Here is an 18,257-nt window from a genome sequence, read left to right as displayed (position 1 = left end):
TTACTCACAGTGAAACCAATGCTTGTATCCTTGTTAATCCTACTGAGAGATCGGTGTGTGTGTGTGTGTGTGTGTGTGTGTGTGTGTGTGTGTGTGTGTGTGTATAAAAGTCTCTCTTACTGCTGCTTTCATTATTCTGCACCGTCACTGCTAAAGACTTTCCTGACATCCACAGGAGTCATGTTTACTGTCTGTAAAGCACAATTCCTTTCAATCCCTTGCATTATCTCGCTCTGTCATTCCTTGTCTGTCAGTCTGTCTCTGTGTCTATTAACTAAAAAAAAAACTCCATTGTGCTTGCTTTTGTCTTTCTTCTTAGTTACTTTAGGGGTTTTCTTCTCTTTTCTCTCTCTCTTCCGAGCTAAGCGAAGTGTCTTCCACTGGGGTCTAATGCTGCTCAGCTCTGTTCTGCTCTTTACCTACCAATTACACCTCACCCCAAAAGACCTTTCTCTTTCTCTCTCCCTTTCTCTCTCTCATACACATACATTAGCCCTCTCTCTCAGACTCATATACTTACACCCCCCCCCCCCCCCCCACACACACACACACTTGTAACTTCATTATCCCTCTCTCTCTCTCTCTCTCTTTCTCTTTCTCCTTCCTTCTACCTTATTAGTCCGCAGGCCTAATAAGAACATTGGCTGACCTGTGTGTTTTCTGTTCTCGGGAAAAACACCACCATGACTCAAAGTCTGTCAGTCAGTCAGAAGTGTCGCTCTCATTCGCCCGTTCTCTCTCACAGAGCACCTCCAGCTCTAAACCTCACATAGTTGTTGCTCAGTCAGTGAGGTCACCCTGAAAGTAAAGTCTCCTGACATGTTGTTCACATCAAACTGGCAAAGCAAAGCTCAGGCGAGCTTATGAGTATGTACAGGACATTTGGGCCTCATGTGTGTTTGGACTGGAGATGTCCCAAGAGTGTAACATAGCTGTGTTCTGTTGCTACTGCAAACTTTTCACCCCACTTTGCTTCACTTGATTTTTCACAGTTGAGGATGTTAAACTTTGTTTTGGTGTATGTTTACATAGTACATACAGTCGAGGGCAAAGGGTTGTGTCCCTCAGGGTTTTTGAATAGATATACATATTCGTTTACTCTATTTTATAAATTTCTTTATACCACAGCACTGTTAAATGCTTGAATGGTCAGAGGCTGTGGATTCATTTTGAATAACAGCAGTTTGTTGTAATACATTATTGTTTCTATAGTAACAACTTGTAGAGAGAGTCTCCACATGGTGGGTGCTCAACCTAAACTCATTAAAACATGTTTAATTTTCTCATTTTCTAAGCTTTCTTTAATTTTTGAAAGTAGGTAAAGATGTAATTTTAGGTTTAATGACCCTGTAAAGCTTCTTTGCAGAGAACTTTGTAGTTTCTTGGTATGATGACAAGCAACAAAGAAGGAACGACTGTTATAACATAAGTTATAACAGGAACTAACTTGTTTTGGATTTTCCACAACATGTGACTATAAAAGTATCAAATGTACCTGTCATTCTTTAATAAAGGCAAATTGCATAAGAGGACTAAAACATGTAGCTATTATAATTATATAAAATAATCAACTTAGGTGTGGTAACGTTCATTCCGCTTAGATGATTATTTTCCCATCACAAGTGCTTTATTCCTTACGTCTTCCTCGTTTTGTCCCTAAGAGTACAGTGGTGCTTGAAGGTTTGTGAACCCTTTAGAATTTTCTTTCAGATTTTCACACAAGTCCTACAAATAGATCAAGAGAACCCAATTAAACAAATAAGAAAAATATATATACTTGGTCATTTATTTATTGAGAAAAAATCTTACATATCTGTGATTGTGACTTGCAGTGTATGCAAACGTTTTAATGATGTGTTTTGTTTTGTATGTCGATTGCATACTCATCATATAACCTACAACACTGTAATTTTGCAGGAGAAATACATTTCCACGCCAACTGAAGAATGTACCATTACTCGAACTGACAGAATAGTGCAGAGCAAGCAGCAAAGTGTTTTACTTTCACCATTACACGCAGCTGTGCGTTGGTAGGCCACCTGCAGCTCCAGACTATGCCATAGTTCAGACAATTATGTGGCGCAGTGTGCCATCTTTAAATGCCTACTAAGTCCAACGTTCCCTAAGGAGAAATGTAATAGAATCAGAGTCTGTTTTCCAAAAAATTCCAAACCTTTACATCTTCCAGCAGCGTCCTCTCGTCTCTACTGCATCACCTTTGACTGCTTGTCAAAGTTCAGTCATACACACCTCGTTCCGAATTCCTGCATCGGCCCAAAAGTAATTACGAGCTGAATGAATTGGGACTGTCTTGTCAGTGGGATATTTGGCAGTTGGTGTCTGGCAGTTGATGGTGAATATACTGTATCTGTGAAAAATGGGTCTGAGTCCAAACATAGGCAGCGCGAACCGGTGATTCATCCTGATTCGTTAGCGGGGTAGTCTGTTATGATGCCTAGTGCCGCAGAGTAATTAACGAGGTGTCATAAAATGAGCTACTGTTTCAGCTTTTCTACAGCACAGATAAAACCTCCTCAGCCAAATCTGGCAATTAAAATGGTAATGAACTCCTGTGGAGGTGGAGATTGGGAGAGAGATTGATGGGAGTTTTTTGGTTAAAGTAAAAATTTGGTGCTTGTCTGATCAACAAGGCTTCACTGTATTTTTTGAAGTATCTGTAGTCATTAAATTATTACATATATCAAGAGCACTGTAAGTACTAATGCGCTATGTCTGAAGTTAACTTGGCTGATTTGTTTAATGAAGACTCATTTAGAGCTTGAACTCTCCCCCTGTATGACTATAAAAAAGTGTTGAATTAAAGGAGCGGTTATGTTAGCAGGATCAGTGCTCATACATAAAGCACGCTTTTTCTTCACATAGAGGAAATGCAGCGCTCCTCTGTGCTCACAGACCATTTATGTGTCATTATGATGCTAAAGTGTTTTAAAACAGAACATCTATGCAATTAGGGCTTGTTATATCTGCTGTAACATTGATTCATCACTCATCTGGCTCAGGGTGCACAAATAAAGCAAGCTTGTTTTTTCCTTGTTTATTTATTTAACATAGAGCACATTTCACTCAATATCTTTCCGTCTCTTACAGGTATGCCATCTCGCCGTATTCGGTCTTGGAGCGATGTGGCATCCGACACCCCAAACCAGTTCCGTTCTTTGGGAACATGCTGATGTTTCGACATGTAAGTCTATTTACTTTGTCATATCTTATGCAGAGCAAAGTTAGCATGTGACAGCTGAGCACCCCATCTTTTTAGTGATTCACACTGTATAAATGTCTTTTGTCTTAATGAGGCATACGACATTATAATGAAAATGGTGTCTATTAAGAGTTCGAGTGTGTATTTTTGGCTCCCTGCTGTTTTTATTTTGATTTTTCCCCCTCTTTTCTCCTGCCCTAAAACACAGTGGGTGGCCGAATCAAGCATAGAAATTCTGCATTTCTTGGACAGCTCAATTATACGACTCACTTATTAATCATGAAATTAAAGTGAACTGAATTCTTTTATTGATTTGTATATGCTATAGTGCATAATAGTATTTTACATTTTGGACACCACGTCCTAAACATGTATTGAGGTTGCTTCCTAGTTCTAGTTCATTTGTTTATAAAGCACTTTTAGAACAGCCTCACGACCGACCAAAGTGCTGTACATGAGCAAAGTAAACAAATACAAAAAATTTCAACCATCACAAGATGTGACAATTAACATGTATCAAAAGCTAAGGAAACCAAATAAGTTTTCAGAAGAGATTTGAAAACTGATAGAGAGGGTGCTACTCTAAGTTACACTGGAAAGCTATTCCACAAGCTCCTCTGCGTTTTAGCCTTGAACAAGGAACTGTCAGTAGGTTAAGCTCACCAGATCTTAAACTTCTGGGAGGGTTGTAGGGACACAATAGATCAGACAGGTAGTTAGGAGCAAGGTTATGTAAAAATTCGTACACAAATAGAAGAATTTTAAAGTGGATTCCTAAATTGGACTGGAAGCCGATGGAGCGCTCGGAAAGTGGGAGTGGCATGATCATATTTGTGACCATAGTTTTTTTTTTTTTTTTAGAAACTTATCTGCAGCATTTCGATCCAGTTGAAGTTGAGCTACCTGGGGCTTAGAAATACCGCAGAACAGGGAATGACAGTAATCCAAACACGAGGTTATAAAGGCATGAGTGCTATCTCAAGGGACTTTTCAGACAGAAAAGGTTTTATTTTGGAGAGTAAACGGAGCTGAAAAAAGCTAGAGGCAATGACAGAGAACACATGTTTGTCTAATGATAACTGACTGTCTAGAAAAACACCAAAGTTCCGTACACAGTAAGAATTAAAAACAGACAAATTTCCTGGAGCGGAATTATTAAACTAAAATTTGTCGGATGAACCAAAAACTATAACCTCGGTCTTGGGCTTGTTTAGAGTCAAAAAGTTACTGGCTAACCAGAGTTTAACCTCATCGAGACAGGATAAGTTTGTAATGCTGAAGAGTCGTTTCTTTTTAACGGCAGGTAGATCTGACTATCATCTGCATAAAAGTGAAAAGATACTCCATACTTTCTCAGAATCAAACCTAAGGGGAGCATGTAGAGGGAGAAGAGCGAAGGTGCCAGAATAGAGCCCTGGGGAAGTCCAGATTCAAGGGGAGCATCAAAGGAGGTAAAACATCATAAAGCCAATATTCTTAACAAACCTTACTACTTTGTACATACAAGTAGTTACACTCTGGGGAAGATTGAGGAGTTTAGTTTGAATCAGCCTCAGCGGGGGTGAATCTTGATTTAGTTGAGTAAAATGGGAAAACGGCTCACCCTGTTCAAATATAGAGAAACAGCAGTGGTGTTGAAAGACACTACATTGCCAATAGAAGTGTATTTCTAAATCCTGCATGCAATAGGGACCTGCAACAGTGTACAAGCAGTCAGCACTATACATAATAACTGTGTATGTGTAACTGCTATACCAACTGGGGCATGCAAAAAAAAAAAAATGTTAGAAAATTGTTAGGAATGTTAAAAATTAGCTGTTAGAAATTCATTACAATAGCATTCTGAATTGAACTGTTCTCTAACCCATACTTCCTGCAAATTTTGCAGTCAACCCACTGCCTATTTGTAGTATCAAACAGTGCTTGAACTCAAGTTTCTCAAATCTCCAGTAACATTACTAAAAAGTAATTATTTAGAGTTCCATGTGATTCCTGAATTGATTACTATGTAAATTGCTTATTTTAAGTTTTTGGGTAAAAGAAGGCAGATGAGTGTCTGTATATAATATCAGTTAATTCATATTTTAGATGTATGCTCTTCTGTACACTTTTTTTGTCAGGACTGTACGCATAAAAAATGATTCAGGTTCTAACTATGTTGAAGCCACATGACATACAGGCTACTAGATGATCATGGCTGCCATATCTGACCATTAAAAGATGATGAATTGAATAATATGAGAAAGAAGATATGGGGAAGGCTTGAGTACGTCATGCTCTTATGAAGCAAGACATTTAGATGCAGAAGTAAGCTAGATTCATTGCTGTAATAAAACATGCACATAGATATCTTGAATATGTTTTCAAGAAAGGTAACACTTCTTTCATTAATGCCCTGGTTGTATAGTTTGTACATTTTCAGCTGATTGTCCATTCAGACCTTATGTCAAACCCAGGCCTAGACTTCAGATCGTTTGGACTATGTCGATGTGCAGGTGCGTGGGAGTTATGGATGAATCTGTGCTTTCTGCTTTGACCCTGATTACATTCACACATCAATATTTTCCTGACAGGTAGCCATGTTGGACTGGATGACCTCTTGTTTATGACACTCTGTACCTTCGTTCTGCTGTCGCTCTGTGTTGAAAAAGTCTGCCGATTCAGTCTTCCTAACATCTCCCTGTTAATTCTGAGAAGTGTCCTATTGAAGGTGCTATTCGGAATAATGTATTCCAAACGTGTTTTGTAGGGGGGGAAAAAGAGGATTATACAATAAATAAGCCTAAATGTTTTTGTCTAGACAAAGCCTGATCCGCTGAAGCCATAAAATCTGATTCAGGGTGAACACTGAGGAATTGGCATGGAGGCGGGTCATCAGATTCAGTTTTTTAGATGGATCTGTTTGTCTGTCTGTCTGTATCTTCATCTCTGTCAGTCCCTGCCTCCCCCTGTCGCTTTCAGTTCATGTTTCCCTCTTTTGTCTTTACCAAACAGATTTTTCAAGGTGAAGCAAGAAATGAATATGCAAGAAACTTTGTCTTGCATAATTACTGCTCGTGTGTGTGTGTGTGTGTGTGTGTGTGTGTATGTGTAGTATGACCACACTGCAACAAACTTAAACCCAGTGTCATTATAGCAGAATTCTTTGACCTACTTCTACAGACCATCTTTTAAGCCAACTCCAGCATGTGTGAGAAGGATCAGTGTGTGTGTGTGTGTGTGTGTGTGTGTGTGTGTGTGTGTGTGTGTGTGTGTGTGTGTGTGTGTGTGTGTGTCTTTATTATCAGCAGTGAGCCAGATCACAAACCAACCCTGAGTATCAAGTGATGATACTTTAGGGAACAGGGGAGGAAAAAAAGGAAAGCACAGGGCAATAGCAAAGCAATAACATGCATTGTTTTGTTTAATTAAATTCAGTTTTATTTATTTACATGGGGCTTTTAACTATAGACATTATTACAAAGCCGCTTTACAGAAAGTTGTAGATTTAGATCATAAATCTCCCGAAAACCTTGAGAGAAACCAGGCTCAAAAGGGAACCCATCCTCTTCTGGTTATCACTGGATAGTGTGATTTTATCAGGGGTGTTAAAGCTCATACTGTATGTAGAAACATTATAAAGGCTTAGCCTTTTGGGTTTGGGTTGGGGGTGCATCGGTGCCCCCCCCCCCCCCTTTTTTACATTTATTTTATTTTATTTTATTTTTTTAAACCATTTCTTCATTTGTACAAAATTCTAGCCACATTGCCCTGATTTGAAAAGTTTCAAATGTATATTCAAATCAACCTCTACAATATTAGGCACATGATTGGTTGGGACAGTCAAAACTGTGGCATATCAATGAAAATATCAATATATTTATTACCAATGGAATAATATAAATAAATCGTATACATACAAATAAAACATACACACAATATAATGTAGCGGCCTGTAAAAAACCTTCACATGGTCAGATTTTGATATTTTCTACTATATAAAATTTTGAAAGGGTTTACCGGTTTTTCCCTGAAGTGAAATATGTTTCCTGTCTGCTTGTATCTCAGCCAGAAGTAGTTCTAGCATTTTAAAGTCTGTTTATCATTCAATTCCACTGAAAGTGGCACCATCTCCCGCTACATTTTTAACCTAATCTACCTATAATAAAACAATAGTATTATTGAGTTTTTTCTCACTTTGACACAATGAGGTTAAAATCATTCACTCCATTTAAACACAAGTCTCATCATTGGCTCTTCACTCGACTGATCTCTGGTCACGTTAACAAGTAGGAAAGTCCAGCCATTGTTTGTCCCGCTTATCCTAAACAGGGTCACAGGGGATCCTGGAGCTTAACCCTGGGAACTTGGGCACAAGAAGGGGGACACCCTGGACGGGATGCCAACCCATCGCAGGACACAATCACACGCTACAAACAATTTAGAGATGCCAATCTACCTGCAATACATATCTTTGGACTGGGGGAGGAAACCGGCATGCCCAGAGGAAACCCCCAAAGCATGGGGAGAACATGCAAACTCCACTCACACAGGGGAGGTGGGATTCGAAACCCCCAACCCTGGAGATGCGAGGCAAAAATGGTAACCACTAAGCCACCGTGCCAAGTGGAGAAGTATTTGCTGATTGATTCAGTCAGTTCTGTTCTGTTGACTAAATTTCTTTATATTAGGTTATTTAAATGTCACTGTTAACTGTTCAGAGTAGTATGCGCTCTTCTCTGTTTTGATGATACAGGAGCATCACAGGCATTTTGCTAGCTGCTATCTGATTACAAACTGAAATGATTAGGCTTATGTTCAGTTTGCTATGAACAGTATTTGTTAAACAACTTGCAAGCAGAACGCTAAGGCAAGATTAGAAAGCAGCCTAAATAAAAAAAATATATATTGTTTTGTCAAAATATACAGTATATTTATATTTGCTTAAAATATATTATTGGCAGAAAAACACAATTTTGGTCATTTTTGTATATTTGCCAGAATTCAACCACAGCAACATTCCATGGGGTTTCCTAGACCACCTTACATTTATTTGTTTTACTTGAGGTTAGACAATTTTACTTTTCAGCACTATAATAAACACATTTGTAATAAATAAAATGGTGCTTGTTAACCCTTTATATCTGCATACATATGACCTAAGAGATCATCAGATTTTCACACAATCTATCTGACTGTGGATTGGTGGAGTCTTAGAGATGGTTTCGTATCCTTTTCCAGCCTGATGAGCATCAACAACTCTTTTTCTGAGGTCCTCAGAAATCTCCTTTGTTCAGGCCATGATACACTTCCACAAACAAGATCAGACTTTGATAGATCCCTGTTCTTTAAATAAATCAGGGCGCTCACTCACACCCGATTGCCATCCCATTGATTGAAAACACCTGACTCTAATTTCACCTTCAAATTAACTGCTAATCCTAGAGGTTCACATACTTTTGCCACTCACAGATATGTAATATTGGATAAATAAATGACCAAGTAGAATTTTATTGTCTCATTTGTTTAATCGGGTTCTTTTTGTCTACTTTAAGGACTTGTGTGAGAATCTTATGAAGTTTGAGGTCATATTTATGCAGATCTATAGAAAATTCACAAACTTTCAAGCACCACTGTATATTGCAAAGTGGTTTCCATCAAGCTTCGCCTACTTTAAGTATTTAGTGTTAAAAAAAAAAAAAAAAAGTAAATATTGTTTCATTTGTGTGTAGTCACTGAGACACAGTCGCTGAGGCTTTTGTGCTCCTTTAAACTGATTATTTGCTATGCCTGGGCACAACACACGGAACCATCGCTGGCATGAATGACACTTGATCCAATAAGATGTTGGACCACCTCCTGGGGTTTTTAGTAGCACACATAGAACAGCAGTGAGCTGTCCTGAATACTAAAGATGTTGGAATTTGTTCTGCCATCTTTTTTTTTGTTTTTTTTTGTGGGTAGTCCATTTGTGTCGCAGAAGGGCTTGTACTCAGTTGAGATGGAATCCTAGGGAAAATCTCAACCATGTCTTTTGCTATTTGTATGCCAGACTCTTCTGGTTATTCTGGTTACCTGTGTCGGTGTAATGACTACTGTGCAACTACAATCTACACAGTAATATCATACATGTAGTATGATATTATGCATTCTGTATGTATTGACCTTAAGATAGAAAGAGTGTTTGATTTAAGGTAATAAACTAGTAAAAGAAGCAATTTTATGCAAATATTATATGAGGAAATGATTATTCATGGCATTGTGGGGTGCTAGAAAACGGCATTTCCAGCTTCAATCCCAGAAAGAGACCACGTGATTTAGGCAAAATTAATCATTCTTTTTAATTCACTGAATATCAGTGAGAGAAAGTGAAACCAGGTCTTTGTGAAGTAAACAGAGGAACGGTGAGAAGAAAACAGTGGGGTTATTGACATCTCTGTCATTTTCATTTTAGTATGTTTCCTTTCTCTGTTTCTCTTTCTCAAAGTCTCTCTCTGTCTCTCTCTCTCTCTCTCTCTCTCTCTCTCTCTCTCTCACACACACACACACACACACACACACACACACACAAACGACAACCGACAGCAGCACATTAGCAAGATGCCCTCTATTATGAAATATAACACTCATGAAGGTGATATTAGGTCCATTTAAAGCGCCAAACATAATCCGTTCACTTTCTCTCTCTCTCGCTCTCTCTCGCTCTCTCGCTCTCTCTCGCTCTCTCTCGCTCGCTCGCTCTCTCTCTCGCTCGCTCTCTCTCTCACACACACACAGATTGTACAGAATGCACATTACTCTCACTCCAGCTCACCTTCTTTTGTCTTCCATGTTTAATTGAGGTCTGTGCACAGGAACTGTCACAGTATTCACACAGTGTGCCACTTAGACATGTGAGAGGCTATAAGTGAGTCTGCCAAAAATATGAGAAAACTTTTTTCTTTTTTTTTAACGAAGATCAAGGACAAACAGTTGTGCCAGCAAAACAAGTGAACGTGGCTAATCTTTTTGGATTAAGAAAATTCCGATAGGACCAACTTTCCAATGTGGCCTGTCTGCTTCATTCAGGCCGGCTTTATTGATCTTACCCATCTGTGATGAATCCTCAATTAGGCCTTTGGCAGACTGCAGTGAGCGAGCCATTCATTTGAGTTTAGCCATGCTGCACAGTCTTCTGTGTCTACTGTAGCATAGATACACACACACACACATGCATGTATATGCCTACAAACATATGCACTCGTACAGTACATGCAGGCACATACTTTACACGTGTATCAGACATACAGGGACATACAGTATACTTCACACATGTGTATCAGACACACAGGGACATACAGTATATATCACACATGTGCATCAGACATACAGGGACATACAATATACATCACACATGTGCATCAGACATACAGGGACATAGAGTATACATCACACATGTTTATCAGACATACAGGGGCATACAGTATACATCACACATGTGCATCAGACATACAGGGATATACAGTGTACATCACACATGTGCATCAGACATACAAGGACATACAGTTTACATCACACATGTGCATCATACAGATGCACAGATGCTTGTTTCTTCCAAATGACGGAACACTAATAAAAGCCTTGGAGAGACGATATCAGGACAAAAGGGCACACCCCACTGCTTAATGCTCACTGAGGAATGGACTCACACACACATCACTGCCTAATACCCACCAGGGAATGGCACTGGCTAGCATCTCTGGATAGAAAAGGGGAGGGTAGAGGGCACAGTGCCAGCACTGTTCGGCTCCTTCATTAGCTCAGGGATGGCAGTCACAAGCTGCCATGCATACAAAATCAGGCCTGTATGTGAATCTGTGTGCATGTGTTACTCTAGCAAGGTTTTTTTTTAAATGAGTTGCTCTTTTAAAAAAAAAAGTTTGAAATTTAACCTCAGATGACCACACTCTCAGAATTGTCATGGAACTGAATATTTACAATACTACTGAGGGACCTCTTTATTATTTCAGAGGAAGGAAATGCCAAGATGTGTCAATGCTGCACTCTGAGTATATCGCTCACTGCAAATCAGCTGCAGCTGAACTACAAGTCCCTCTCTGTCTATACTGCCCCCTAGTGTCTGAATGAAGCTTTTCGTTTTCAGTCTGATCAGATTTGTTCACAATCCTCCAAATCAGACAGCTCAGCTAACGCCTGTCACATCCCTTTACAACACACAGCCCTTAATGTGGCTTTATAGATGTTTAAATAGCCTAGACATTTTGCAGCGTCAGGTGTTGTTAGCTTTATAGTTTCACCCTTGAGGCTGAGATCATGTATAAATAGGGGTGAAGCATGTTTTAAGGGGTCATATAACAGATCATCATTTCCATTTAGAGAAATTAGTATCACATGGTTCTTATTAGTGACCAGGCGATATGAAGATAATACTGTGATACTGTGATCAATTATGTGACAAGATACAGGAGATATTGGGATTTTTTTTTTATTGCATTTATTATTTTATTTATTTGTTTATTTATTTATTTATTGTCAGTAATCCAAACTGACTGAAAGCAGCTGATTTCATGTTTCATTTTTGTACTTAATCTTAAAAAAATTTTTTTTATAGATTTTTGTTAATTTTTTAATTTTTTTATTTTGCCATTCTTTTATTTTTAAATATAGCAATAACAATAAAATGTATTTTGTAAACATTATATAAAGCATCAAACCTTTTCTTTTTTTTTTTTTTAAGCAACATGACTGTATTTCTGGGAAATTCATAGTAAATGAACTCTCCTGAGCAAAAAAATTAAAAAATAAATAAATGGGACAAGCCCAAAATGGCAAAACTATTAAGCTTTTAATGGTCTTAACACCAAATCATTGGTCATTAGCTAGAATTAAACAAATAGATAAAGTAACTTGATATGGGATAACTTTTCCCTAATGATTCAAATGTTTTAAAACGTTTGAGCCCTGGGTAAGCCTTATGTTTAAGTTTTGTTTTGTTCTTTTTACTTTTTCTTTTTCTTTTACAATTTTACTTATTTTTTGTACACCCAGCCATGTCTTAGTTTGAATTTTACATCAAACATTTTAATCATTATCATGATTTAACCTTTGCATACAAGCAGACTATATAAGTGAATTTCCCTGTCTCTATAGCTTTTCCCCAAACAGTGAAAGTAAATGAGCAAATGGCGGCACAGGAGGTCTCAGGAGTGCATTTGTTTCATTCTTGTTAATTTTCTGACCAGTGATATGTTGTTAAGACCATTAAAAGCTTAATATTTAGCCATTTTGGGCTTAGCCCATTTTCATAATTTTTTGCTCTGGAGTGTATATATGACAAAACCATACAATATATCATGTATTGTAGAAGTGTCTTTGAGAATCGTGATATTTTTGTAAAATCGCCCCTACGTCATACGCCCTACACAAACCTTCATGCTATGATGAAATCCCAGAGAGCACACATTGACCTTGGTGGAGAAAAGTAAGTGATGTCAGTCATGTCGTGACAGGCAATTAATAGAAGCAGACTAAATGACATGACAACATGAGAGACATGAATCTAAATGCACTCTTTTTTTTTTTTTTTCTTTGCAAAAGTGGCCACCTACTGAGAACTGAGAACAAAAGGAGTTCATGTTCAACTCTGGCTCTTTATCTCACTCTCTTTTCCTCTCCTTTTTCATGTGGTCTTTCTTTGCCTTTGCTTTTTTTTCAACCACTCATTTGTTTTCCTCTATTCTCAAGCTCACAAGCTCTGTGCATTTGTAATATTAATTATCATCATTACTATGGTGCAAACCAACAGAAAAGTGCTTGGATCTTTTATTATTACATTTTATGTGTTACATGTTACCTACGAATATTGTAGCTTTTAAAAAAAAAATTTTGCTAACAAGCAGTCCAAGAATTCACAAGGTCTGTGACTGAACACACAAACACACACACACACACACGCACACATAGTGAACTTGGATTTTTTTTTTTCCCCCAATGTTTGTGATGTTAGATTTATTAAACTAGTAATCAACTGTCATGCTCATATAAAAAAACGGAGCTGGGTAGGATTTAAAACCAGACACAGACACTAACAGAGCACAAAGCTTCATCAGTCTTAATGCATTTTTTTCTTCATGATTGTACATGGTCACATGACATACAATACGTATTTTATTTTTCATTTTATGTGTGTCCTCTGCTTCTTACTTACCAGAACTGACATCTTTCCGCTTGCTTGTAGGATTCTTTCAAAGCTCAGAAGGACCTGATCAACCAGTACGGCCGAGTATGTGGGTATGTCAACCGCACTTCTTTTCCTCAACTATAAATCATCCTGTTTTGGTGATAAGGTCCAATAGAGACACTTTTTAATACTTGTGCATCAAGCTTTAGCTTTCAGATTTGTAGTAAATGATTATTCCTGTAATGTATAGGTTTGTAATGAAAATGTGTAAGCAGTTTGAAAACAAATATCACCCCTAACATCTTTTTTTTTTCTTCAAGTGTATCAATTCTAATCGTGCTATTTAGACTTTTATGTCATTTGAACCCACTTAAATTTTTTTCCCTCCTGCTTTTCCTCACAGAAATCCATTGCTACAATAACCAACAAACTTCGCTTTAGGCAATTGGCCCATTTTCTCCAAACTGCTCCCTTTCTTAGAGTTTTAAAGCCACAGCAGGTTTTCTATAAAGCTTCAGGCTACTGAGCAGAACGTGGCACTGCTTTTCATACGGACGGCCTCACTTTCACTTCCATCCCTTCTCTTTCATCTGTCCTTCCTCCGCACAGACCTTAATTCATTATTAACTGTACTCTTTCTCTAGTTTTTTACATTGAATCAACATATTTATTTGTCCAGAATTTGATAAGTCTGTGTACCTGCCGTTCTAGCTCTACACGAACAGTAGCGTGCCTGTGTGTAACACACATGCCTTTATGTCCCTTCTTTCATAATCAAGAAGTAAGAGCAGCTCACAGGGCTTTTAGCGTGTTTTGATTTAGTTCAGTGCGGTGAGATGGGCAGTGAGATTAGCATTTGTTTGATACCACCGCCTGCTCCGAAGAGATCAAAGAAGCGAAGGAGGCACCAGGCTTCCTGTGTTCAATGTGAGCTGTGTGGAGGAACTAAGAGAGGGGGGAGAGGTGTGTGTGTTTGGGGGGGGTGGATTTAGATTTAGTGCCCAGAGCAGAAAACAGGGCACTAAGTCGGAAATGCAGGGATATATGTCAGGAGACATTACTACAGCTTTCAGTCAGAGTAATCCTACAGGCTGAGAGTGCATTTCCAAATCAAACACTCTCAATTCAATTCAGTTTTATTTGTATAGCTCTTTTAACAATGGACATTGTCCCAAAGCAGCTTTACAGAAACATATACATTCTGAATATAGATTTTAAATGTATGAATTTGTCCTTAATGAGCAAGCCAGAGGTGACAGTGGCGAGGAAAAACTCCCTGAGACGGTATGAGGAAGAAACCATAAGAGGAACCAGACTCAAAAGGGAACCCGTCCTCGTCTAGGTGACAACGGATAGTACGATTATAAATAAATCCCTTCTATAATTGTGCTAATACTACGTGAGCAAATAGTGCAATTGTGTAATCAGGGAAATTCATTACAGTTTTTGTATGAAGTCTGTTTTGCTGAACTTATCCACTGTTCACAGATGGAGACTTGAGTGCAAAACTGTTTGTGGTAATTGCAGTGCGAAAGCTATAATAGCAATTGTAGTCCTAGCCATCCTAGCATAACTGTTCACATGAATTGAGGTCCAAAGCCATCTTTATGGTTTTTAAGTGGTACCGCCCTCAGCAATCTCAATGATCTTTAGATTGCACCACGTGGGGCTATCCTGAGCAGCAGCAAGTACCTTTCAATTGATGAGAACTCCAACCAGAAGTAGTAGTAGTAGTATCAGGATGGATCAGGCAGGTCCGGAGAACAGAAGGGGTCAGGATCGCTGGTATCTCAGGAACATCATGTGTAGCTCGACAGAAAACTCTGCAATATATATATAAAAGTAATTAACTCTCGCATATGTATATACGCTTAGGATTGCTCATCAATGTTCAGAAAAACTGAAGTGAATAAAAACGCATCTTCTAGATTCAATTCAGCACTTCAGCAGAACACTCATGCTTCATCTCATGCTGAATGAAGGTTTTCATTTTCAAGACATTTTCATGTTTAAGTGTCTGGCTGCACACCAGAGACTGCACTTTTTTTTAAAAAGGCTTCTTTTCCCAGTGTGAAGGAAACGATTGCCACAAATTACATGGTTAAAGGGATTACTCCATGGCATTGGCACTGGTCATCTGGGTTCCCAAGAAATTCAGGATGTCTAAAGTCTAAAGAACCCTCAGGGGTCTTTGAAAGGGGGTTCAAGATTTTTTAATTTTGTTATAGTGGTGAGAACCTACTATTAATCCAGATCTCAATATTTAAAAAAAAAAAAAAAAAAAAAACTAGTTCAGAAATAAATAAATAAATAAATAAAAACTATGGTTCTGATAAATAGACCTTATATTGTGCACATATTTAAATAATGCTTATGAAGGAATAAATTGATGCTGAGTAAGCCCAAGAAACTTATTTAACTCTGGCATTTTGGCAGTCACCCTTATCCAGAGCAAATTACATTTATCTCATTTATACAAAGGAGCAGTTAAGGGTTAAGGGCCTTGCTCAAGGGCCCAGCAGTGGCAGTTTGGCAGTGCTGAAATGTGAACTGAACAACCACTTCCCTGTTTTACAGTTAAAGGGTACTTTTAGCATTTGTCCTTCTAGCTCAAAGGAATAACCCAGCATATTTCTACTTAATCACTATGTACTGCCTCTATAGCATACACACATCAGCCACATTAATAGGAACACCTGTACCCATTCATGCAATTGTCCAGTCAGCCAATCATGTGGCAGCAGTGCAGTGTATAAAATCATGCAGATACAGGTCAAGATCTTTAATTTATGCTTTTCTGCTCACCCTGGTTGTAACAAGTGGTAATTGTGTGTTACTATAGCCTTCCAGTCAGCTTGACCCAGTTTACCTATTTCCCTCTGACTTCTCTCATCAAAAAGGCATTACCACGTTCAAAACTGTCACCCACAGGATGTTTTTTTGGGTTGTTTTTTTTTCTTGCACCATTCTGTGTCAGATCTAAAGACTATTGTGTTTCTAAAATACTCAAACCATCCTGTCTGGTCCCAACAATGTCAGTCAGAGTCACTGAGATCACATTTTTTCCCATTCTGATGTTTCATGTGAAGGTAAATTGAAGCTCTTGATCTGTATTTGCATATTATGCATTGTTCTGCTGGCACAAGATTGGCTGATTGGGTAACGAGCAGGTGTACAGGTGTTCCTATTGAAGTAACTGGTGAGTGTATGTGTGATTAAACCAGACAAGAATTTCAGATATCTTCTGTATGAGAAACACGAATATACTGTAATGGAAATCTAAGGGCAGTTGCTGGGGCAGTCCTATAAATGTTTATGCAAAACATTCTTTAGTCAAAGGTGTTTGCAAATTAGTCATTAAATCCAGATCGTGTCCAAAGACAGGGCCTTTTAGCGCTATAGCTACTTTTTCAGAACGAAGAACGTGTAGTTATGTAACTCCAGAGATGCTTTGTTTTGCTTCCATGGTAATCGACTGAACACAATATATCTAGTAAGGTAAAGGTTAGGTTTTAAACTTTAATAAGTGAAATAAATGCCTGTTTGCTAATGGTATAATCCATAGCCTCCTACAAAGGGACGTCTCTGTGGAGAGTACGAACTAAAGCTTTTAATTGTTTCAGTTTTTGCCTGTAAAAGTTTTGTTTCCAACACTGCTTATTAAAAGTGTTTAATTATCAAAAAAAAAAAAAATATGGTAATAGAAATGATTTGTGTGTGGGGAGGAGAGAAAATCCCAGAACATGCCTATGCATGCAAACATAAATACATGCATTATTACAGCATAATCAATAAAAATAAGGCACTGTGAGCTCCCTGGCATGTCCCAGTAATGGGAGGGTGTGTGTGTGTGTGTGTGTGTGTGTGTGTGCGTGCGTGTGTGTGTGTTCACGCTTAAGAAAGGGTGAACAAGAGGCTATGTTTGTTATTTTGCTGTGATTATCATGAACAGCACCTTGTTTGTTATTCATTTATTCAGTGTGTGTGTGTGTGTGTGTGTGTGTGTGTGTGTGTGTGTGTGTGTGTGTGTGTGTGTGTTTTGCTCTGTTTCTAGTTATTATGTCGTCAGACGGCCAACGGTGGTGGTAGCTGACCCAGACATGCTCAAACAAGTTATGGTGAAGGACTTTCATAAGTTCCCAAACAGAGTGGTGAGCATGACATACTTACTGATGACTACTCACCAACAGGGGGGTAATTATTTCCCCTTTCAAGTTGCTTTATAATAAAGTCTATGCATGTAAAGCTTTTAGAACTTTTTTCACTAGTTTGACCAATCTACTCCAGTTTACCGCATTCACTGTAAACATGTTTACAGTAAAATATGGGCAGCACAGTTGCCAGTTAAAGACATTGTAAATTGAAACAGTAATCTACTGTAACTCTTACTGTATTGATTATACATTATGCTACTGTGAAACTGTTGTTAGGGAGAAAAAAAAACTGGCTAGCTAACTTCGCTAAATGATTATACTTCTGAAGTACATTAAAAAGAGTACATTTTAATTGTCTTTTGCTAATTTCAGCTACTAACACCTACTGATGTAACACTTTGAAGCAGAGAAATTAGACTTCTGACTGAACTGAAACGTTTGTGATGATGCTTTATATAGTGAAAATGCTGACTAAATTGCACTGAAAAAGGAGCTTCATTTCAGAAATATAAACTGAGACTTACTGTTCAGGTCAGTGAGAGGACACAGACGTACCATTAGCTCAACAGGATTTTAGCTAACTAGCTAGCTAACAGTAATTTATGGTAAAGCAGCAACTAACCAAGTTGTTAGCTGAGGTAGCTAACTCAATAAAATAGTTTAATGAGCATACTGTGAGTGAACCTGTTGTGTTGTGTAAAAAAAATAAATAAAAAATAAATAA

At 38.2% G+C, this 18,257-nt stretch overlaps 1 protein-coding gene across 5 annotated transcripts in view; it reads left to right on the top strand.

The window, feature by feature from the left end:
• Positions 1–18,257, top strand: part of tbxas1 (thromboxane A synthase 1 (platelet)) — a 72,229-nt gene that overhangs the window by 19,590 nt on the left and 34,382 nt on the right. For 3 of the 5 annotated variants that reach the window (XM_017465893.3, XM_017465895.3, XM_017465894.3), the window contains exons 3-5: positions 3,109–3,202; positions 13,437–13,489; positions 17,434–17,530. In XM_017465893.3, coding sequence (XP_017321382.1) covers positions 3,109–3,202; positions 13,437–13,489; positions 17,434–17,530 — 244 coding nt within the window. Of the gene's footprint in view, positions 1–3,108; positions 3,203–4,584; positions 4,672–13,436; positions 13,490–17,433; positions 17,531–18,257 lie in introns of those variants that run through there. The other 2 variants (XM_053677889.1, XM_053677890.1) reach the window with 2 other exon arrangements.

Source organism: Ictalurus punctatus, chromosome 4 (assembly GCF_001660625.3).
Source record: "Ictalurus punctatus breed USDA103 chromosome 4, Coco_2.0, whole genome shotgun sequence".
In the NCBI taxonomy this organism is placed as follows: Eukaryota; Metazoa; Chordata; class Actinopteri; order Siluriformes; family Ictaluridae; genus Ictalurus; species Ictalurus punctatus.
The sequence above is the reverse complement of the archived record's forward strand: the minus strand, read 5'-3'. Positions and strand labels throughout refer to the sequence as shown.